Source organism: Podarcis gaigeae (assembly GCF_964106915.1).
Source record: "Podarcis gaigeae genome assembly, chromosome: 16".
In the NCBI taxonomy this organism is placed as follows: Eukaryota; Metazoa; Chordata; class Lepidosauria; order Squamata; family Lacertidae; genus Podarcis; species Podarcis gaigeae.
In genome coordinates, this window is record NC_139693.1 from 31,688,783 (window position 1) to 31,713,412 (window position 24,630).

Sequence of the window (24,630 nt, forward strand, 5' to 3'; positions counted from 1 at the left end):
ATAGGCTGAGCACGTTCATCAATAAACCATTTACTCTCCCTCTCCCTCCCGGCAGTCGCTCTGACTAGATCTGACACACAAACACTTAACTACCTTTTTCATCCAAAATCAATGTTGTATTTATCTTCAATGATCTACAAAGAAACCAAATGTTTAAAATTACAAGGCAGGGAAAAGGATATTTGCCGGGTGGGGGTAGGGAGGAAGGAAAGGAAAGGAAATACAGAGTCAAGAGAAGAAAACATCAGCAGATGTTTGAATTAACTAGAAAGCAGAAACCCAGAATATAAAAATGTGAATACTGGATATATATATTTTTGGAAGGAAGGAAGGAAGGAAGGAAGGAAGGAAGGAAGGGGCACAATGCCCATATATATCCTTAGCAGGATGAGGGGTCTGGTCTGGTTTGGTGTAAATACAACTAGCGGCTGCATATGTACGGTACTTTCCTTCTCTGATCCAAATCTGTGCAGAGCCCTTCTAAGCAAAGTCTAAAGTTTTCCACTTGGGGGTTCCATCTCCCTGCTCTGCTTTTCCTGCAAATGAAAAATTTGAGGGACAGCAGCTTTTTTTTAAAAAAGGGACTCTGTATATGCCCCGTTGAACTGAGCCATAGCAAAATTCACATACGAAAAGTAATATTATAAATCAAATGGTGGCCAAATAAAGCAGCAGCAACACAACTCCAAACGTCCGAGGCCAAACTCACGTGGAAACAAGCATTTGACTATGGTCATTGCAAACTACAGGTGAACGTGTCAAGTATCTTAAATTAACCCTTTGGACTTCTTTCCCCCAATGCCTCATATTTTTATAAACCCATAGGGATCCACAGGAGAGAGTGCTTCCTTTCTCACGTGCCTGACATCAACAAAGGACTGCAGCCCACTTCCCCCACTCTCTGGCAGGGGAGAGAAGTGGGGCCAAGAGAAAGAGATTTGTCGCATACTGGTGTATCAGTTGTGTCTGTGTAGCAGAAACTTCAGTAATAAGATAACCTGGATCTTTTCCTTACGTTTATTGAACATCCGTGTGTTATGCACACAAAACAAAAATTGAAATTATGATTTAGATAAACACTGTAGGGTTTGTTTTGCGGTAGAACAAGTTTCCTCTTCCCGTAACGATCGCCCTTTTCCTACGAAGCTGCATGCTTACATTGAATGCATCTGGGGTGGTTTTTCTGGGTATATGTGTGTAGTTTTGTAAATGCTTTTTTTGCCTACCCTCACATCAACCAGGACCTGCCTCCAAGTTATTTTGCATAGTTGAAGGTTTTGTGCCATAGTTGGGGTTCTTTGTTTTTAAAGACAGTGACAATGATGCGTTGGAATAATGTTAACAAATAACCAGAGAGTGGTTCTAAAAACCATTTTTTATAAAGTCTACCTATGTTAAGAATTCAATATTGGTGTACATTTATATTAACAGAATATTTACATATTGTTTTCTTTTTTGTTGTTTAAAACAAGAAGTCAAAAAAAATTTCATTTCTCCATAATATAAGGCAAAACCAAACAATTTTGTACATTATTATTATTATTATTATTATTTTAATATATATCTGTAACTTCAGTTCCAAAGTACCAAGAGAAAGTGAGTGGCCTCAATTCGGGAACCTCACAGTGGACTGTACAAAACTACAGTATTTCCATAAATAATACTTTCAGAAACCCTGGGTGTGTATTTTGTATTTACTTAAGGATCTGAGGCCATTAAAATTTAAACTAAAAAAAAAAAGCTCTTTATGTAAATAAAGAGCACACAAAATTTAACAAAAAATACAAATTCATTAAAAATGCTTCTCACATTTGGGAAAAAATGTACAAACCTGGTAATATTTTAACTCAGCACAGAAGCAAAAACAAAACGAAGAAATAAAGACCTATATATTAAATTTCAATTTTCAGCAACCATTTGCTTGGAAGGTTCGTAACCTATAACCCTCCCGCTCCCCAATTATTTATGGAACTGTGCTTAATTTCTACAAATTTTACAGTTAAAAAAAAGTTTACAGCAGTGCATTTTTAAAAGGTCTCTTCCCCCCCTCCCTCTTTTATATTTACAGGTGAGTTTTAAAATTCATCCTGTTTGTTTGTTTGTTTGTTTGTTTGTTAGGGACTATCGTGCCTCTACTTCTTTGGGGTTCCTAGAAGGAGAATAGTCTCTCGATTCAGAGTTTGTGAGTGGCGTAGTCCGGCGGGGAGAGGATGGTCTTGTACTACTAGCTGGTACCAAAGGGGGCGGGGCACTCAAAGCGGCTGTTGGTGGGTTCCTATTCAAGATTCCATTGTGCATGGCAGCCGAGGGGCTGAGTCTGGGATAATGCATCCCACTGAGATGAGGCATGAAAGATGGCACATGGGCCAGGTGGCTTTCAATAGGGGACGAGTGCAAGTGATGCATCCTGGCACGCTCAAGTTCTTCCCGTAAGTGCAACCTCTCTCTCTCCTCCGCTTGCCTGAGTCGCTCCTGCTCACGCCGTGCTTCAAGAAGATTCTCGTGGTTGTAGTCGTGGGGTTCTCTGTCTCGGTAAGAGCGCTCGTGGTCATAGAACCCGGCGGCGGTGGGGAACCTATGGATGGGATCAGCGCGGAGCTGAAAGTCCATCCGACGGTGCAGGTCCAAGCTCCGGTAGGCATCTCGCAACGGGTCCCTCACGGGGTCCCAGGAGAACCCAGGATGGGGCAGTCGCTCCCTTCCCGGCAATGGATTCATGCCCATTAGAGGGGTCATCATTCTGCTACGATCCAGGACATTCATATTGCTCATCTGATGGACAGCGCCCATGGAGATGGGCATGGTGGCTGCCATTGTATGGGGCAATGGTAACCCATGCAAAGAAGGTGGTGGTGGGTGCTCCACAGTTCTGGAATGCTGTGACGGTTCTGAGCTCACAACCAGCACGTCACTGTCCTCCTTGCGCTCCTCTTTGACCTTGATATCGTTCTTGATCTTCTGAAGGTCTGCTGGAAGCTCTGGCTTTCTTTCAATATCCTTGTTCATTAGATTGCTGAGTTTTAAACTCTCGCTCAGTGCAGGTTTGCTATAGGGAGATACGGACTGGATTACTGGCTTTGTGTTGTCCTCTGAGGATCTTTTTTCATGGCTTGGTGGTTCTTTCACTGGGGAGCGGCTCTCTTTGATCTTGTGCTCCACAATTGGAGGAGGTTCCCTCAGCCGGTCAGAAATATCTCTCTCCGGTTCTTTAGGCCTTTCCCTTTCACTGAGTCCAACTTGCCTAGTGAGATCACTGGAGGTCTGACTGTTGCTGCGAATGAGGTTGCTAATCTGGTGAGTCACTGGGGCTGAAGCTGGCGAGGATCTATTTGAATGCCTATTTTTATCCAAAAGGTCCCTGCAGGAAAATATATCATATTGTGAATATGTTGCTGCCTTCTAACAATTTTGTGTTGTTTTTATGCATCTTTGGTAATACCGTCATTATTTAACAAAAGTATCTGTCATTTCATCCTCAGACCATGGTCCAAATTTCCACGCAGCCATGAAACTCACAAAGTAACCTTGGACCAGTCACAACCTCTCAACTGAACCTACTTCACCTGGAGCACCTTGGAGGACAGGTGGGATATAAATGTAATAATCAATATGTCACATTGTCTGGAAATGCTGAATGCCGGATGCTTTCAGAAAGATTAACATGGAAAAAATGTCCTCTATGCAACTCTGGATAGATTTAATAGTTATTTGTTTGTCTATTTGGGCCTGGAAGTTTTTCCAGTCACCCTTAGGCTACTGGTTCTATCCAATTCTTACAGACCCTTGAGCTTTTAAAGCCTTCTAACTAATCAAGTGATGCCAGCAATCCACGAACATCCTGTATCGAACAAGCAGATGGTGAACCACAGAAACTTTACCTACGTATCCTCAAAGACTCTTTCTTATTTGGCATTTAACTTTCATCATTCACTCTGATCACAGCAGTTGAATTTCCTTAGGAAACTCAACTGCTGTGATCAGAGTGAATGATGAAAACTATATGCCAGGTGAGTTATTATGAAATCCGTTTAACTTTACTCTGCCAGTAATATTTTTGTGTTTTGCTGGGTTCCTTTTGAGAAAGATCAAGGCACAGTCACATCACTGACACTCATGCTTTTAAGACGATATTAAAAGCATGGGTTGCGGGTTCGAGCCCCACATTCGGCAAAGAGATTCTTACATTGTAGTGGGTTGGACTGCATGACCCTTGGGGTCCCTTCCATCTCTTAACAATTCTATGAAATCAGAGAAGTTCCCAACATTTTGCAGGAAAAAAAGGGCCCCAGAAACCCACAAAATTTCCATTAAAAACACATACTGGGTAGCTATACAAATTATGTGATGCTGTGAATCAGGGCCAAGTGGGTTCCAGCACCAGGATTTTGCTACAGTGCCTAATTAAGTCCTCAGAAGCCATATAGGAAGTCTGGGCTCTGCTGACCATACACTTCCTAATGGATCTCATGGGACGAATGTTGGCTATAGTATCAGCAATGCCAAATCGGTATCCAAGGTGGCACCAGTTGCTGAAGCAACCAGATGTTGATGGAGGCAAGAACAGTGGAGAGGCTGAGCCCAGGCACCACAAGCATGGGGATCCCAGCTCCACAGGGATCAGATGACTTTCAGGAGGGGACCTGATCAGAAGGATGAAAAGCAAGTTGGCTGGCATATAAACCTTGGGCCAATTTGGGCCAATGGTGCTCCCTTCATAGGTGGAGCATAAAAGGATACCCTAGCGCGCTCTGTCTCTCTCTCTCTCTCTCTCTCTCTCTCTCTCTCTCTCTCTCTCTCTCCCCTTAGTTACTGGAGGGCCTGGCAGGAGAACATTGCAGCAGCACCCAGGAGACTGCCGCCTTCACTCTCCTGACCAGAAACCTTTCAGGAGGAGCTGAGTTGTGCTCACCTGTCTCTTCTTCCACCAGTTACTATCCTCATGCCTTTTCCCCTCCCTTTACACCCCGTTTATGGGCCGGTTAGCATGCTACGGCATATGGCAGCAAAACTATTGTAATAACTCACCACGTGACTGCCTGATTTTTACCTGCAGCAGCTCACTGTGTAGATCGGGCAATTTGTTCTCCAAACATTTCCTTTTGGATCAATATGATAGCAAGGGGAACTGGCCAATCGTTAAGCTTGCTGTATATCACTGACAGGGAACCTGCCACCCTCCAGTTGTTACTGGACTCTCAGCTGCCATGCCCATGGGATATGCTGCCTGGGGAATGATGGGAGTTGAAGTCCAGCAGCAAGTGGAATACTCACAGGCCTCGCACCCCCGGCAAATACGAACTATACACCCCATGATGCTTCCACACCACTTTAAACGTTGGATTCAGGCTCCTGACTATTAATTACACCATATGAGATTTCTGACGTGGTTCTGCTTAATAACACTCTAAGTGGAACATATCCGTTTACAGAGAGGTATGTTTCACTCTGTCCGATCTGCAGTAGGTGGCCTCCCCTCCTCACCTGTCCTTATCTCTGTCTTCTTTACTTGAAGATATCTCTCTCTTCTCTGACTCCCGGTCTCTGTCGTGATTTGTCACAGAGGAGCTTCGCTCGGAGTCGCCGGGCTTTGGCCACTGCGGAGGTGTTGGGAAGGATGGTGGCGTCCGGTGGAGCCTGTTCCATGGCTCATGGGGGTTGTTGAAGCTCTGGACGTTGGGTCCTTCTTTGTGAGCAAAAATGCTATTGTGACCTAGAATCCGGAGGAAAGGGGAAAGACTAGGTTAGTTCTCTTTGTGTGCCCCTCTTCGAACAAAAGACTTTTTGTCCCAAATAAGTTCTGCACAAGTGCCAATTATGAGCTCAGTTATCCTTTCAAGGCTGGATAATATAAAAAGAGGGAGAGAGAGAGACACTGAAAAAACAGTAATTAACTGTGGAATGAAATAGTAGCCGTTTAAAGTCTCTGCAGAAAAAAGGCTAACTGCAGATCTGAGTAACTTTGTGGAAGTAATGAGGCCGTTTGCTTTGAAGATAAGAGGTGACTCCCAAATCACCCTGTTTCCCCCGCTGTGATATCCATGGCTCAACTGGCACTGTTGCCACAGTCACTGAGATTAACTAAGAGGATGCAGCTAGTTAAAAACGATCAGCCACCTGCAGTGGGAAGCAGTGAGTTGAGATCTTTGATTAGGGAATGAACAGGCTGAGCTTGAATGTAGCAAATCTCCTTGGGCATGAATCAGTCAATCTGATTAGTTCACCAACAATGCTCCTCTACAAAAACTCCCATCAGCAACTGTGTTCTGCGTGTAGCTAACTTTTTTAAGAAAAAGAAAATGGGGGTACTTTTTAAATTCTGAAACCAACCTCTAGAATGCACTGAGTTCTGTGGTGTGTAAAAGTAATTGAGCGCCACTTTCAAGGCGTACAAGATAATGCAACATTGTTTAAAATTCACATTTTTTTCATTGTGAATCTTTGACTAAATACAAAGCAACAATTTCTAGCAATTTTATACATTATGCAAGAGACAATGCATGTTATAATACTCTTCCCACCCCCACCAGCTTCCCTTCTTCCAGCGTAATGCGTACCAATCTAGCAGGCTCTCTGTCCAGAAAGGTTGGTTCAGCTTAGTGAATCGTCTTGCATCACCTTTGTGTCTCAAGGTGCTACTACAATCTAAATTTGGAATATGCAGATTTGCTCTATGGAGCACAGAGACAGTTTGAAGGCCATAAATACATAAGACTGAAATTAAAATATCCTTGCCCATCTTTGTATGATGCTCTCAATGCAATTAGCAGTTGTAGGTTCCATTTCCCAAGAAACATAGAAATGTTGCCTAAGGATGGAGATGAATCTGAGTAGCACTAGGTTTTTAGTGTGTGAAAAAATGGGGGCTCAACCATTGCTTGTTTCTTTGTCTCAGCAGTCCTAAGTACACCTCGAAACCTACACAGTGCCTAAAAGCACGTAAACAAGTCATTTCCCACAATCCATTTTAGGACTGTGACTAAATGCAGACCCCATAGTGCCAACAAGAAAGCAGATTTCGCTTTCTCCCTGCTGCTTTGCTAAACATCCACCTGAAGGGTTGGTGGAGGACTCAAATTGTTGGTGCAGGACATAATTGCATCAAGCAGTAAATTGCACTGGATTAGCCAATGGAAATACCCTAAGCTCAGTTGCAGGACACATGCTTCCCATACGATAGGTCCCAGGTTCAATCTTTGGCATCTCTGTGTCAGGCTGGAAAAACAACCCTGTCTTGAGATTCTGGAGAGCTGCTGTCAGTCAATACTAAAACAATACTAAGATGGATGGACTTCAATAAGCAGATTCCCATGTTCCTATGCTTGCTTCCCATAGAAGTATCTTGAAAAAGCTACATAAATAGCCCATCTTGATGTACTTTCCCCCTGTACTTTTATTCATGTGAATAAAACCACTTTGAGGTTTTATTACAATCAAATGGTATATAAATGTTGTGAAATAAATAAATAGTACAAAAAGTCACTGCATGAGCACCAATCATTAGCTGTGATCTGAAACAGGGAAACAGATGCAAAATCAGTGCTTCACATGGGTGTTTCAAAGAACTGAAAAGTCCAGTGCAGAAGCCATCTGGCTACCTTGATTACTGGGAGGAGGAGGAGAATTTAGCTGTCTATAATCTTTCCTGCCTCCAAATAAAATGACTAGTGTTATTCAAGGTGCTCCTGGATCGTAGGTGTTCAGCTCCGAGAAATGCGACACAGCACCCCATTTAGTGCTCTTTTTCCCTGTTGGATCTGAGCTTGATGTGTTTGAATAAACCCTTAAAAAAAGAGAAGATGACGCATGTATGGTAAGAGTTAGCATGTCCTCTCTCCAAAATGGTATTTTCAGGGCTCTTTGTGGTGACTCCATGCCTTTCACAAACAGTGAGAGAAGTGGCTCTGAGACACGCGAAGAAGATTAAGGGGATTAAAGTTTTACTGGCCCCTGTTTTCTCTGGAAATAGAGTGCAAGCAACCAAGTATGGTTGCCACTGGGTGGGGGAACAAATTATGGGAAAGCTCCTGCCACAGAGACCTGGAAGACTTAGGTGCAGTGTTTTGTTTTGTTCTCAAAAGGAGAATGGAGGTTAGGAAATGAAGGTTTTGCTCTATTTTAAACAAACTACCACCAGCTGCTTTCAATGTGAGCATGTGGTTTCTCTGGAGAGGAGGTTTGTCTACAGAACCCAGCCAGTACTTACTCAGAGTATGACTGCCTAATCCTCCAAAGGCATTGCTGCCTAAGTTCCCAAGGCCGCTGAAGGTGCTTGACCTGCTAAATGGATCTGGAAAGGCAAACAGGGTTTTAGCCGGCATTTAGCCAAGAATGTTGGAGAATGAAATGCACCCCTTTCTCCCCTCCCCCTCTTTATATATATATATATATATATTTTAATGGTCTGAATCCAAGTAGGATTAGGCCAGACTTTAAGCTGATCCTTCTCACTGCAAGGTTCTTTGCACAGAAAATTCCCAGCGTGTTAAAAATGGAGAAGGGATTTGAGAACTTGCTCTGCAAAACAGGTGCTGGAGTTAAGCTCTGTGCGTGCCAAGTGAGAGGGAAGCTGAAAGTTAACAGCCCAGGAGCCAAAATTGATGGGCACAGCTACCAAGCTGATACCCGATCCACCTGGAATAGCAACAACAAAATGAAAAGCTGAAAGCTGATTTCTGACGTGATTGTGATTATTTTTTTAGCGGGGAGGTGGCAAACAGATAGGAGGAGATGCCAATGCTAGAAACTCAGGCACGCATAAAGTGGCTTTTTTTACCCCTTTGCTTTGGATTATGTAGGCTAACAAATCTTATGCATATCTACTCAAAAGCAAGCCCCAGGGACTTGCTCCCAGGTGAGCATGTCTAGGAGTACAGCCTTCATTACACTATATAGGCCCAACTATGAAGCTAAAATTTGACATAACCTAGGAACTCCCACATCAAAGAGTTACTGCATTAATTTGACACCTCATTCCCTGGAAATATGTGTTAGCTATTTTCATCTAACTGTATATTTTATTTGCTTTCCTTGTTCTTTGCCTATGGAACCCACATGTTCTGAGAGCTGCTAAAACTCTGCAAAGGGCTGCTTGACCTCAGAGGAAACCATGGGCAAAAACATACTATTTGCTCTAGCAGAACAAATAGGCAGAATATGCGAGTTGTATACTCTTCTTTTAATGAGTTACTAGCGAAAATGGCACCATGACCTGGACTCCTGATTAAATACTCTTTTAAGTTATAAAACACTACTCATGGACAAGAGTGAGAGTCACAGACACCCAATACCACCCCCACTCCCCACAACGGCATACTATGGGCATGAATATAGTAGCACCTCTTGGTCAACCCTAGAACCCTAAATGGATAGCTCTAATAATGTGTAAAGGATTACTTAGGAGTTGAGTTCACACCATCTCAGCAAACTCCATGAGAGACTGCAACCGACTGACTGGTCACTGACTGATTTTTGGATGACTCAGATTAGTTTAATTGGTCTAGCAGTGTGGGTTAATTACTGTACTCCATTGCCTGCCCCATACTGGTAACAACTGGAAAAGGCTCATGTGTTGGCTAGCAGTTTTTACCAATGTGGCCACTAGCTCAAATCAGAATGAGTCAACACAGCTACAAGAGTGAGTTTCTTTCTATAACAGAGATGGGTGACTTGCTCAGCACTGAAAATGTTATAGCAAACTTCAAATCACTTGCTCAGATCTGCTTCTTCCAGTATGAGGGCAAGAAAGTGTCTTAAAGAAATGAAGATGAAGATTATCAGAATTCTAACTTGGCAAATTAATACAAGGATGGGTGCAGCCATGGCTTTTTTTCAGAGGCACCTCTCAGGTGGGCACCACTGCCATTATAAGAGAACAAGGAAGGTGTTCAGGGTGAGTTCTGGCACCTCTTTTTTCTAGAAAAATAGCACTGGGTGCAACAATGGCTACTGCCCAGGAGAGTTAAAAACAGGGAGCTCCAAACTGAGAGGCAATATATCTCTGATAACCTGATGCTGGAGACAAAGCAATAAGATATGGCTATCCCTGTCATGTCCTGCATGTGAGCTTCTCAGAGATACCCGAGTGGCCAGAGGCTAAAAGGACCTTTTGGTCAAATCTGACAAGGCAATTCTTTGGTTTTTAGTTCATGGTGTGTAGTGAAGAAAGAACACGCTCTGGGAGCTTGTGTACAGTCCCTGCATTGCCCACCCTGATCTTCAGCAAACCTCCAGGGGACAATCTAGGGAGCACAAAAAAAGCCATTTGTGCACCAGCTAATATTTGTCTTTGGTGATTTCAAATGTTTTTGTTTTTTCCTTGCCAGCCCTGTAAAAACTGGAAGATGGCACAATTGAGCTGATTCATCCCTGTTATCAGTCCTGCATGTCCTGTTGGGAGATACAATGCCCGTCTTGTTCTCTCTTCTGTCCTTTAAACATTCGAGTTTTTCCAAGAAAAAAACTCATGGCTCTCTTGTACTGCCTGGCAAATAATAACTGGTAACACTATTATGGAGGATTCTGCAGTTGAAAAGGACACACAGCTCAAGTATTTCAGCTTTGGAAGGACAGAAATTGCCACTCTGGGTTTCTTGGAAACACTGGTGGATCTTCCAGTGGTAAATAAATCTGATTTGACACAAAACTGCTATCTCTGAAACTTTTCTCAGATGTATATTGAAGGCAGCCTGAAAATCATTGCAGCTTAAGCGGATACTTCTGTCTCTTCCGATTCTCTTATATAAACAGCACCCCCTCCCATCCGATTTCTTGTGGGGAATGTTGCTTAGGCATTGCCCTTATTGTAGAGGCTAAACCTCCTGCTCTGCTTCTATACAATTTTTTTTTATAAAACATTGCTAATGCACAGGAAGCCAAGACACACATAAAGCATTATTGATAAAAGGTGAAAGAGTTTACTTACACCTACCTGCCAAGTGGTTAGTAGGCAGGAAGCTGCTGTGATGAGGCGAAGGGCCGAAAGGAGTGGCGGTTGGGTGGGCAGAACCTGTGGATGCAAGAAAGAAGAGACCTTTGTATTTTAGAAATGTCAGCAGAATACTCACTGGAAGAAAAAAGTACCTAATGGGTCAACTCTTGAGTGTTACTAACGTGGGATACAACCCCAAGTCACCTGTTGCCATGTGTCTGTCTTGAGAGACAATGGAGTGTGCCTTGGGGACTGAAGTTGGCACCAAAGCGACCTCCTCAGGGCACAAGCCTGGGCAGTAGGTATGGAGGTCTTGTGCTGCCCAGACAAGAAGACCTCCTCCTTGGGCCCGCTGATGCAGTCCAAAGGAAAGCCGAGTGGCACCAATGTGGCTGCAGCAAGTTAAGAACTGGCATATTAGCTGGGTAGGCTGGATCACTTTCTGTGTCTGTATGTGTGCGTGCGCAAGACCCATTGCAACATACACAGACAAACATGGGGCCAGGCCGGTGTCATGAAGTGAAGCTTTCATGACAACACCACATTTATGTCATGATTTCGTGTGTTCAAAGTGCTTTCACAGCAGCCATTGCGGTAGTATTCAATGGTAGACCAGTATCCGCATGTGACAAATTGGGGTAAGGTGATTTGGGGCCATGTTGAACTAACCCATTGTGTGAGTGGAAGCCAGTGCAGCTCCCCAAATCTGTTCCAGTGCATCAGGAGAACCTCCAAAACAGTGTACTGAGAGGAGAAGGGAGATCATTCCAGCAGGCAAGCAGAAATGCAATCTCCTTAATGCTATGTTGAATACAACCCTAGGGCTTGCCTATGGCCACGTTGAATTTGTAGCTGATGTGTGATTTGAAGCAGAAACTCCTTCCCTGCCAGCACCATTTTTAAGCCACTCTACTAGTATCATCAGCTCTGGTTGCTGGCTGGCGTAGGGTTCCAGGTTACATTTTTGATATTTTGGTTGCAGAGAAATAGTTGGCAGAAATGATATTTCTGCTAATGCTTCATGTAGTATGGGGCAGGGAAGAAGCATTTTGTGAAAATTACAAAAATCATGAGAGTAAGGCATTTCTGAGCACAGGTTCTGTTGGCATGGGATGGGTAAATATGGACTTGGAGGGCCCAGCAACTAAGCATCCCTCAGTTGAGTGATATTTCCTCCTGCTGCTCAACTAGCTGAGAATTCCTGTTTGCCAGGCAGAATTTTACTGGGCTTGAAAAATCCCACGACACCTAACATCCAACAAATCTGAAAAAACTTTGGGTTCTCTCCAATCTATCCCCATCAAGGAGATGGGGTGTGTGGTACACACACCCACACCCCATGTATATGTATGTATATTTATATTTAGCCTTATCATTTACTCATTAATCTGCTTTCCGACACGCAGTGTGTTGTCTCCATTCACAGTCAGCTGCGTGCTGGAGCTCTTTCCACACCCCTCCTGGCTGCCAGAAGCCATCATGTAAATCTAGCAGATGTGGGGAAATGGCTTCCAAGATCAAACACAATATTCCTACAGTACATACTGTGAAGTCATGCAAAATGCAGTTTACAGGAGGCCAAAAGAGAAGTTGGGCAGCTCTCACACTGGGAATGGTCATATGTGGGTTTTGTTTTATTATTCTTAATTTATCATATGGTGAGACTTCAAATGAACAGGATCATGGCACAGGCATTAGTGGAAAAGGGAAGGCCGTTCAAAATGGAGAGGGAAGCACTTTTCTCTTATTCCTGTTGGAAAATGGAGGTGATATATATATTTGGCATGCCTTTCTGTGGCTCCTCTAACTCTGCACTTTGCTATGTGAGGTGAAGCAGGATTTCAACTCAGCAGGAGGAGTGTCAAACCAGCACCCTTTTATCAGCATTAGGCAGAATCTGATATGCAAGTTAAAAAGCATGGATGCATAGATGATAAATGGTACATCATGCTCAGTAATCTTTTGGCGCTCTCTCTCTCTCTCTCTCTCTCTCTCTCTCTCTCTCTCCCCCTCCCTCCCTCCCTCCCTCCCTCCCTTCTTCCCTTCTTGCAACTTTTTGAAGTTTATCTACCATCTTGTACTCTGCATTTATTCTGGTCATTTCCATTTCTCTTTCTCTTCGTGGAGATTCCTAAAACAAACGTTGGCAGCAGTTCAGGTAAGTGTGAACAAGTAGCAAGAATTGGAGTAGCATTCAACAAAGTTGTCTCTTTGCACAGACACTTCATCTTCTGCAGTGGACCTCCCCCCCATCTCAGGTGGGTCAGGACGGAATTGAGGGGGAGGCAGGAGAAGGAGGGGAAACTCCACTGTACAAAGCATAAATTGTTGTGTGAATGGGACAACTTTGTTGGATGAAACCCTTGCAAACAATGGTGACGTGCAGAGCAGACCTAGTTATAAACATGTATCTAGCCATTTCAGTAAGATGGAAGCGGTGTAGTCTTGGGCAATTCAAATTTGTAGGCGTGAGATTAAAATGGACTGCTCTGAAACTTGTCATTCTAAATTTTGGAGTGGGAAAGGGAAGGAAGGTCAGGTGACTATTTCAGTTTCGTTTGTTTCTTTTAATTACAATAGGCCTAGAACATAAGAAAAGCCTGCTGGATTGGGCCACTTGCAAATGTACTCCAAGCATCCTGTTCTCGGAGTGGCCAACCATATGCCCACGGAAAGTCCGAAAGCAGGATCTGAGTGCAACAGCACTCTTCCCCTCTTGTGATTCTCCACCATGTGATTACATGTATGTGTGAAAGCTGTAGTTCAGCAGTACAGCACTTGCTTTGCATGCAGAATGCCAGAGATTCAATCCCTGACATCTCCAGGTATGGCTGGGAAACCCAGCCTGAAATCCTGGAGAACTAGACAGTCTAACTTGGTTTAGGGTAATTTCCTGTGACCACATTTTTAATTTAGGGTAATCCACTACTGAATAGTCAAGTGATGTATAGGCATCTGTGAATCAGCCCCCAAGTTTGGAGCTAAAAGGCAGAAGAAAAGCAATAGAAAAGCAGAGATAGCCAACACAGCTTAGCCCTAGTAATCAATGGAGAGAGAACACATAAAGTTGAACTCCATGATTAATCACCTTGGATTGTTTCACGTTTGTTTTCAGGTAGAAGCAGGACTACAGGTTCCCACTTAGAAATTGGATTACATGTTCTGTTCTATCTGTCTCTGTCTCAAGAAAGTCTCCAGACTTGATAACTTGCATTTTTGTTATTCTTGCAGGAGATTTTGCACAGCTGTGTCTGCACACCAGACGTGTGAATATCATTTTTTGTGCATTCAGTATAATGCCTGAAATGGATACACACCAAGGTTGGTGTCCGTTATTGGCCAAGCATGCAAGCTCATATTCTAGAGAGGCAGTCTCTAGCAGCGTGAGACATTCTGGTATATCTAGACTCTACTGTCCGCTCAGGAGCAAGTGGGTTTCATTAGTGAAAAGGAGAAGGTTGGTCTAGGTTTGGATGTTGCCAAGAGTTCCCTCAAATTGGAGCCAGTTTTGGGTACAGATTTAAGCTGTCTGCCCTAGAATATACCCAAGCTTTTCCAGTGGCTGTGTGTTGCAGGGGAAGACAGTTAGGAATGTGCTCTTGATAAGCATTCTGATGAACCTCTGGGTTCCTAGGAACATGATGTGGAAACCACTGGCTCACCATGAAATGACTGAAAAGTGATCGAGTGAATTGGCTCTAAGCAACCAGAAAACGAGTTAAGGAAACTCCAGAGAGAAAAGCTGCCATGGCTAGCGGGACGCGGTGTTATCTATAAACATAGCAAGTTGCTCGACTGCTTTGAGACGGATGGAGGCTGTCATCTCTCTAATCCTGTAGGATTTCAGAAGGTGTATAACGGATGGGAGATTTCTTCAAATGAGACAGCTTACAAACTTGACTACATGGGGCTGATAACAATAAGAATTTAAAAAAAGAAAAGGAAAGAAATCCTTTGGAGAAAGCCAGGGACAATATTGTGGGCTGTCAGGGAGTTATTAAATATAATGTCTGCCAGGCAGCTGAACATTCATCCCAAAGCCAGGTGGGCCTAAGATAACTTAAGTCTTTTTGCAGTAACAAGGCAATACGGCAGAAACCATGATTCACCCCAACTATACTCTTGTTCCATAAAGTGACTAGAAAGCCTTAGATACTGTAAAGTAAAAGATTTATTCATTTCTCTATAAGAGTCACAATGTTTGTTCATCCTGCTCTCCTCCGATAACCAACTTTATTGAGATTTACAGTCCAATCTCTCTTGTGATTAATATACTCACAGGTGGGTTGGGTCATTTATCTGGGACTGAAATAAAGGCGTCCTTTAATCTGTTGCCTATGCTCTGCAACCCTATACATGTTTACTCAAATGTAAGCCCGACTGTATTCAGTGGAGCTTATTTCCCAAGAAGTGTGCATAGAGCTGAAGCCTTAATAGATCTATTTCTCTGTCAAAGCACCCCAATTGTGGAAATCCCTTCTCACTGGAGATACAAATGGGCATCCTCCATATTGTCTTCTCATAGCCATCTGAAAATATGTTTACTAATTTAGGCTTCTGGAAGAAATTAACAATCTATGCCAGACAATATTCAGAATTCATTGAGACAGTGTCTGTTTTAAGTTTGTATGCCATTTATTCTTATTTTAGGTACAATGTGTGAGAGAGAATTATTTTGATTTGTGAAGTAGGAAAGGGTCCAGCCAAACCTGAGTCTGCATAGGCCATTTGGGTGATTGGGCGTTTCGGCCCCAAGGCTTCAATGTTTATAAAACTAGTGGTCTTAAGAGGAAGAAAGCTTTCTGACCATGTCTGCACACGTATTAATGATTACTAAATTTTGCACAGAATGAAAGGGAGGGGAAGGAACAATTAAACACATGTATCCATACTTATTCAACACTCATTCCTCCTCACCTGTGGTGGAAAAGAGTGGCCGGGCGAGATCTTGAGGATAATGGAACCCTGGGAACACACCAGGGGCAGGAGGTCTGCTGAACAGGTCAAGTTTCCCACCTATCTCTAGCTTGTGGGGATCCAGTTGCATTTGCTGTCAAAGGATACAAAAAAACATCTCATTATACATTTTTCTTTCCTTTACTACAGAGAAAAGGGGAGGGGGGAGGAAAGCAGTAAAAGGGCTCATACTTCACGCCTGTGTTAGCACCGCCAGGGAGAGTTAGCCAGAGTGATGGCAGCATCTGTGGTCTCATACTGAGAGTCATGCTCTGACAGTAGCCTCTATGAGGCCATTTCACTCCACAGCTTCTCAGCTGCCTGCCTGCCTGCCTCCTCCTCCTCCATGAATAAGTTCTGAAATGAGCTCTTAGCCCCATGGCATTAACTCAGCAGGAGAATGCAATGTGATATGCTGAGTGAGTCGTGCGCCCCTCGGATCAGTCTGCAGCCTCAGCCCGGCACAAACATATTCCACAGGCTGAAAGCTGCAGACAGAACTAACCCTCAAAGAGTTGGATGACAAGAGTCGCATGCTTGGTTGCTTCAGTTCAGTTCACAGAGAGAGACGGAAAAAGACAGAGGTTTGTGGAGGCTATCCCTTTCCTGGGGCAAAGAAAGCGCAGCATGAAAGACTCATGGAAAAGGAAGAGGATGAGGAAAGAATCTGCTCCCTGCATTCAGAGTGCTACACAGCCCCGTTTATTTCAATATGCTTTGAGGACGGAGCTTTCTTTCGCATGCTGATACAAAGTGTGCGAAAACAGTGCCCATTTGTTAGGAGGACACTCAAGTGTATCCTTGGAGGTTAAGCAGAAGCTTCATACTTTCCTCATAAGAGATAACAGCTATAAATGACCTATGAAAGGATGGCATATATTCCATGACCGCAGAGAGCATAAGTAATGGAATAATAAACAAAACTTTGCGGGAGCTGAAAGGCTGCTACGAAAAGGAGCAGTGCAACCTCTCTTCTTCCTCTCCTGGTTATGTGAAAGGCAGGGTTAATCAATATGGTTCCCTCCTGATGTTGCTCTTCTCCAACTCCCATCGGCCTCAGACAGCATAGCCAATGGAAAGAGACAATGGGAGCTCCAGTTCACAGCTTCTGGAGGGCACCACACTGGCTACCCCTGGGGTAGGAAAACGAAAAACATGAACTGATGGCATTTCACTTCGATTCCCCCTCACTTCACTTACTGTTCTTTACAAGGGTGGGGAAACTCTCAGCACAATGATTATCCTGTCATACAATTTTTATTATACGTTAATTGGGGAGGCGGCAGGGAGAAGGAGCCACAGAGCCACTGTTTTTGACATCTGCTGCACATTGCCTGTAATGTCTAGTTCCACCCAGACTGTCAAGCAAAACTATGTTTGATACTAAGAACTATCTTACACAAAATCAGCATAGTAAGGTATCTACTATTAAAGAGCCTCAGGTGGGGGTCTTGCTCAGCCCAGCCACCTGACAGCATGTAGCTAGAGCTATCAGGAAGTCAAGCTGTGGCACCTCAACCATGCAAAGGAAATGGTTGGGCACTGAGTTATGACTCTGGCTGCTGAACATATTGGTTCCGACACTCCCTTAATATATAAAAGCTAGTGTACCTTAACCACTCCAGCAAGACTGTAAAGCAGGTAATATTGAAGTATGGAAGGTTGTTAGAAAAGCAGATTGAGCCATTTCCAGGCTTATTAGTTGCTACCAAAGTGTGTGGCTCTTAAATGGTTTCTGCTTAAAATAACGGTATACTCATTGAACCTGATTAACGTGTGCAGTCCAGCTCTATTAAAATGAAGGGATACTTGCCACTTCTGTAACACGTTGTTGAATGGCCACATTTCTGCCTTTTTCCCTGACACTAGTTACTTAGCTATGGCAGTAAATACCTGTGATGGATTAATGAGCAAAGCACAAGGTGGTTGTGGTGATGATAATGAAGAGAGGGGCATAAAAACAAATAATTTGGCTCTTAAATCAAAGCATCTATTCAAGGCATCTAGGATCCTGTGGTTCTGCAACTCCCAAATACACGTGCCTTGTAAAACTTCTGCAGAAATTAATTGACCACAGAGTGTTAAGCATTTGTATCCGTGGCTGTTGCTAAACCAAGATTTTGAAGCACAGGTAGTGTTTTGGCCGATCTATTGTTTAGTTTCTTCTGTTAGAAGCTAAGAACATCCTCTTAACAATTCCTGCTAATGGACTTCCCCATTTGCATGGACACTACTTCTGCCTCCTCTATATCACCCGAAATATTCATAACTGCTTCCCAAGAGCTTCACCAAAATTCTGCAACATGGTAATGAAATGTCCATGGCTTTGATTGCGCTTATTGATGCATATTATAAAAGATGTTCTAGCTAGCACACTTTGGGTCTCTGTGTGGAATTTAACTCCCCTCTGACTCAATAAAATCCCCCGTGAGAAGTGGCTTTAGCATCACTGAGATCACTCAAGATTTAAGTGCCTTGAAAACTGACATCTGGAATCTTCCAAGTGCCGGATTCTAAGGGCTTTAGACGAATAGCTTGGGCAAAGGTGAACCATCTATCCCTAACATTCTCACCTCTCCAGTTCCAGTCTCCCCCCATCCCTCCCCTCCACACAATACCGCAAAATAAAAAACCCCAAGCACCTCTGACACAATGACTGTCATTCTACTCGCCTGCTCTATGTTTTGTAAAATGTCCTTCACCGTACCGCTCATTTCACTCTGAACAGGATAACACTCCATATTCCACAGGAGGTACTAGTGCAGAAGGGAAATGATATTAAACACGCGTGCTTCGTACGCCCCCACCGTCCCCACAAGCCTCCCAGCTGATCTCCTTTCGGTTGCATATTTTATACCTTTGACTCGTTTTGCTACCAGTCTGCCCTGCCCCACCAGACAAGCACAACCAATTACAGCTCTACGATAGATGTTAAAAGACAGAAAGGCTTAATTAATTCCACACCTTACAAACAAAAGCTACACCGTGAGAAGCTACTTATTTATCAGGTGGGAGTAGCAGTGGGAACACATGTCAGCCGAAAGACTCATCATCTCTGAATAAATATGCTCATTTACCTTTATCTTCTGCTGGTGATGGTAGATCTGCCAGGCAATCTGTACGTGAACAGCACACCACTTGCCAGGCTTCTGCAAGCAAATGGATTTTAAAAATGGAGGCTTAACTTAAAATACCAGCAATCTGGAGCCATTTTTCCCCCTTGACAATACTCAGCTCACAAAGAGAGACTAGTCATTCATGATTGTTTTGTGGAAGAATGGAAGCCTTTTTTTGGGAGTATTTAAAGAAATATTGTAGTATGATAAATTCGTGAGCAGGATTTGAACTATGAGCAACAGAAGGAATGAGATTGTACGGTGGTCATGATATAAGAGAGAGAAGATTGAGTGCATCAAGGGGGAGAAACACCACGGAAAACGGGTGGGGAAGTCAAAAAAATCAAAGAAAAATTATGTTTTGGAGTATAAATGTGATTTTTTTTTTGAAATTTAATAGAATATAATATTAAAATGACTAGTCATTCACAGTGCTGGATGTTGATTTGGTTTGTATAATTTAGAAATATGCAGTATTGTTTTCATGTGAGGGAAGATTACTTGTAACAAATTCCTCCTTTGTGGAGCTTGGAGAGCATCAGATCATATGATGCAATCCCACCCTGTTCAAAGATCTGTTAGTGAAGCCTGCTCAGGATATCATATGTGTTTTGGATGCAAGATTAGCACCCTCAAGGTACAGGGACTTTTTAGGTTAGGTGCCCCTATGGGCTTCATTTACAACCCCCCCCCCCCCCAGTATTTGCCTCCCTTAGGAGACAGGTAAAGCATTTTGTTATTCTCAGGCCTTTGAAAAACAGGCACCTGCTTATGAAGGACAATCACACCATTGCTGATCTGTTGAATTTAAGGGGCAGGGGGAGAGTATAAAAACCATGGTAAAACCATGGTGCATGAATAAGAAGAGCCCTCCTGGATCAGGCCAAAGTTAATTTAGTTGACCATCTTATTTTCAGGAGCAGGACATGAAGGCAGTAACTGTCTGTCACTGTTGTCCCCCCTGGAACTTGTGTTCAGAGGTACAGCCATGATGACTAATCACTATCTCTTCTTCACTCTCAATGGAAAATCCCTTTATTAAGTAAGAGGAAAGAGCATGGATAGGCCTGATAAATATATAAAATAAACATATAAAGAAGCTTGAGTCGGGAGAACCATATTTTATTCTTCCCACAATCCAGAGGATTGCACATGTATTGATTTTTTCATCCTTAATTCATGAAGGAGAAGCCTCCTTTGGATTGCAGGCTCTAAGAAACTGTGTGATTGAAATCATGAAAATTTGTTTAGCACTGCAAATGCTTCATTTACATAATTTATGCAGGTAGCAGAATCTAGCTTTTCCTACTGTAGAATTTGGGCTAACTTGGAAAGTTGAAGCAGAAAGTGAATGCAAGGTAAGAATCAAGAGTATTATTTAATCAACTTCAAAGGAAGTGCCAAGACAGATTTATGTCACATGCATCTACATTTTTACATTTACACAAATTATATTTTAAGAAAAGGTAGATTAAAAAAAATCCCTGACAAACCTTACTTACTCGTACTGGAGCCCGATAGGGGTCAGACACCTAAGGAAAATGTGGAAAAACAGATCAGTCTTGGAAATTCAGTCATACAGAGGAAAAGGAATTTAATTTGAGAGAATAGATGACAATAAACAGAGAAAATAAATCAGAGGAGAATTGTCACAGAGGAAAACCTCCTTCCACTAATTTGCACCAAGTTAGAAAGTGCCAAAGGGTACCCTGCAGTCTTAGCACTGATGGAAACATGCCTTTATAAAAGCAGCTAGCAAGTAAGAATGTGGATTCTTTCAAGTTCAAAGTCAACTACTTGAAGCCATCCAAATTGGCACAATAGTTTGCATTACTGCTTGCACTGGAATAGTGCAGGTGCAACACATTTGTTGAACCCCCTATCCAGTTTGAGAACAAGCAAGACTCAAAACATAAATTTATGTGGTCCAGTCGGTTCAGCTATTTACCCATTAACTTAAAATTCGGGTCTGCTAACCAGATCTGAGGATCCAGTTCTTTCTCCATCTTGCTTTTTTTTTTTTAAAAAAAACAACAACAGCAATAATATAACAAAGGGTTTTTTGTTTACATAATGATAACATTTCCCATTTTTAAGTCTTCTACTCAGGAAAACCCGAGTCTGGGAAGCAATAGCACAGCCAAAGGTTGTGCCGTTTTCCCTCTCTTTTTCTGCAGGAAAAATATACATTATGTTTCATTTTTAGAGGGCTGAACCTTTAGTTGGAATCAGACAGAGACAGCGCTTTCACGTGCTTCACATACCCCTGGCGTCTTCTGCAGAAGAGTATGGTGTACTGCTCCAGGCCTACTCGCTACGTCAATAGGATTTGAAGTCTGCAATGAAAGGAGAAGGCAATAAATAAAACTTCCACTGCTCCAGCCATGATTTAATGCGACCCTGTTAAAACATAAAGCTAAGTTAGTTAAGTTTAGTATGGTAGCTTAGTATGTTTTTGTAGGAAGGGTTTCAGTTAAACGCCCTATGAGAAATCATACTTGCTATTTGGTCCTCGTGGACCTAAGCCTTAGGCCTGGATTTTTAGGCCTCTGTTGTAGCCAGGAGCACCTTCGCACAACCAAAATGGGTTCGCGGGCTCTGTCCTTTTCTGGAACCTCCCAGCCTGGCCACAGTGATTCATGCTTTAGTTGACTGTTGTTCGGATTATTGCTAACAGCCTGTGGGACTGCCTCTGAAGAGACGTGGAAACTTTAGCTGGTTCTGAATTCTGCAGCCAGACTTCTTATGGGGTTGGGATATAGGACATGTGTTGTACTAACTCCTTTGGCTGCCTAGTTGCTGTCACTACATAAATAAGCGAGTGGCTCCTGAACTGGATGAATGTAGGGCTGCTTTTAATTCACTCTGTGTTGTTGCAGAATGTAAAAGGTAAAGGACCCATGACAGTTAAGTCCAGTCAAAGATGACTGGGGTTGCAGCGCTGATCTTGCTTTACAGGCCAAGGGAGTTGGCATTTGTCCTCAGACAGTTTTTCCGGGTCATGTGGCCAGCATGACTAAGCCGCTTCTGGTGCAACAAAACACCAGAACCAGAGCAGCACATGGAAACGCCGTTTACCTTCCCACCAGAGCAGTACCTATTTATCTGCTTGCACTTTTTGGCGTGCTTTTGAGTTGCTAGGTTGGCAGGAGCTGGGACCGAGCAACGGGAGCTCACCCCCTCGCAGGGATTCGAACCGCCGACCTTCTGATGGTCAAGCCCAAGAGGCTCAGTGGTTTAGACCACAGCACCACCTGCATCCCTTGTTGCGGAATGAGGTGCTCACAAAAAATGATATGACTTGCTCATTAAGTGGCAGAGCTAGGGACAGATCCTGTTCTGACCAAGGTGGGGATGAGAGGCGTTCTCACCCCCTGGCATGTTTAATTGGGTGAATAGGCTTTATCCTGAGAATCCCAATTGCAAAAGCTTTCAGTGCTCACAACTGTAGAGATCTTAGAAATATGGTAGAAAAGTGGAAACAGAGCGTTCGATGGTAAATGCTTTGTGTGTCTGTGTCCCCAACGTTCTGAAAGTTGACTTCTGAATAGGTTCATCACGGGATAGGGACCCATCATACTCTGCAGGATTGAACGGAAGCAATTTGCTGCCTCAGGCGGAACAGTAAAAAGCACCCTCAGAACAGTCAAGGAGTGCAGTAACCAAGGTCAGTTAAGATATTTAGGTAGCCGAGGCTGAACATCTCTCAAGCTCCTTTCCCCCTCCCTGGTGGTATCAATACAAGAACAATAATAAAAGTGAATAGCAATTTGCTGCCCTTTCATAACCCCCCAAGCAGCTGCCTCACGGTAATTTGTGCAACATTTAGTGCTCTTCCCTCAGTTACCATATAGCCACTGGCTAGAAACCAGGGATGTGAAACCTTTATTAGTCTGCAGGCCGCATTCCCCTCGTGTGCCACCTTCTGGGGGTCAGATGCTAAAGGGGGGGGGGCAGAGGCAAAAAGCTGGTTGAGCAACCAATGCAAATCTTTGCTTTGTACAGTTCCAGATGTACAAAAGTTAGGGGTTTCTACACCCCACCTCTCATCCAGGTAAGCAGGAGGCCTGAGAGTTTGGGTGAGGGGTTTGTGGCCTAGGGTTGCACAGAGGTACAGTCCTACGAAGGCTGCATCTGGCCCCAGACTAGAAGTTCCCCACCCCTTAGAAGCAGCCACATTCGTTTTGCTTTCTTTTCTTTTTTTTTTTTTTTTGCTCTTTTGGACATAAATATAATTTTTTTAAATTATTTATTTCAGCTGTCAGCTTTGGGTGGCGGAGCCCATTCTACATCTAAGTCATGGTGTGTGCTACACTTTCTGGCTTCTTTGTGCAAAAAATATTTTGCCTCATTAAAGGGAGATGAGCGCACATATTCTTGTGCATTCTTCTCTTCCTAGCAACAATGCTGCCCCTCCTTCACTGAAGACACATTTGCCTTTTATACATGTGAAATTGCACCACTGAGCTTCTACGTCCATTCGCCTTAGAACCTTGCTAATTTCCTCTATTATTTTAGCAGGAGCAATAGCTGTTTATGGATGCAACTGTGCATGTTTAAAGGCTGTTGTTTTGAAACTAGTTTTTTTTTAATAAAAAAACGGCCTGTAAATCTATGAGGAAATAGGAAAACCAGAAATCATACTATAGCGTATGATTGGATAGAACACCAAAAGGTGTTTTTTTAATTTTTTGCCTGGGGTGCAATTCTGCACAGTAGTTAACCAAGCCCTGAGGTTATACCTCCAACTTGGCGTGATCGGTCCCAGGAGAGACCTGTCTTGGCTTGTTGGAGGGAATGAGGCTCTGAGCCAGCAATCAGTCTTTTCCTTCCCATGGCACTGCACCTGTTGTTCTTCAAGATGAGTGCAGAAAGTTTGGCTAATTCCCTAGCTAGGCAGTTAACTGATTAAACGGGCCAAATTGCTGTCAGATTTCAAACAAGGAGGCTTAAGGAGCAACCTGCAAACATACTTCTGTAACTTAAGTATGCGAGGTCAAGGATGGTTTTAAAAGTTGAAAGAAAAAGAACAAAAGGACGCAACGAAAGAATCCTGAGTTGTGTGTGCAAAGGAGAGGGTGGGGGAGATTCTCCCATGAGCGGAAGGGCTGTCAGGCCCCTTTTGTGAACTGATGGGTAGGGAGGCAAAAATAACAGCTATGATGCATTTTAAGGTCACATCACATTAATAGTGTGAGTGATAGAGTGCCCTTTGGTCCTTCTGTCCCCCTGAAGACAGATGGAAATGCTTCCTTCGGCAAAGTAAATTGAATACTTTTGACCTTTTCAAGTTCTTAGCTCATGAGAAATGGCCTTTGGGAAAGTAGCTAAGAAGTTTGCAGTCAGGTTGGATTCATGTGGTGGGGATTTACATATGAGGCCTCGGGGAAGTGACATGAGAAGTGGGGAGGGAAACAAAAACAAACTCCTTGCTTCACAGGGCAAGGAGGACAGAATTCATTATGCCACGGTCAGCCACCGAATGCGTCTGTCATGATGATCTAGGGCTTAAGGCAGCCACATGGGAGGAAGAGGAAAGTTTGAGAAGAAAAAGGTTAGGATGATTTGTGTGGATTTCAGCTTTATCTTTTCTCCAAGGAGATGAATCATTATCGCTGCAAGTTGTGGATA

At 43.3% G+C, this 24,630-nt stretch overlaps 1 protein-coding gene across 10 annotated transcripts in view; it reads right to left on the reverse strand.

Annotated features, from left to right (window-relative positions):
- Positions 1-1,003: 1,003 nt before the first annotated feature.
- FBRSL1 (fibrosin like 1) overlaps positions 1,004-24,630 on the reverse strand; it is a 793,883-nt gene continuing 770,256 nt past the window's right edge. For 6 of the 10 annotated variants that reach the window (XM_083716907.1, XM_083716914.1, XM_083716906.1 and 3 more), the window contains 9 exons: positions 21,264-21,335; positions 20,493-20,531; positions 18,961-19,032; positions 18,556-18,639; positions 15,845-15,977; positions 10,922-11,005; positions 8,204-8,287; positions 5,482-5,710; positions 1,004-3,358 (listed from right to left, as the gene is read on the reverse strand). In XM_083716907.1, coding sequence (XP_083573033.1) covers positions 2,122-3,358; positions 5,482-5,710; positions 8,204-8,287; positions 10,922-11,005; positions 15,845-15,977; positions 18,556-18,639; positions 18,961-19,032; positions 20,493-20,531; positions 21,264-21,335 — 2,034 coding nt within the window. In that variant the 3' untranslated portion in view covers positions 1,004-2,121. The remainder of the gene's footprint in view (positions 3,359-5,481; positions 5,711-8,203; positions 8,288-10,921; positions 11,006-15,844; positions 15,978-18,555; positions 18,640-18,960; positions 19,033-20,492; positions 20,532-21,263; positions 21,336-24,630) is intronic. The other 4 variants (XM_083716910.1, XM_083716912.1, XM_083716905.1 and 1 more) reach the window with 3 other exon arrangements.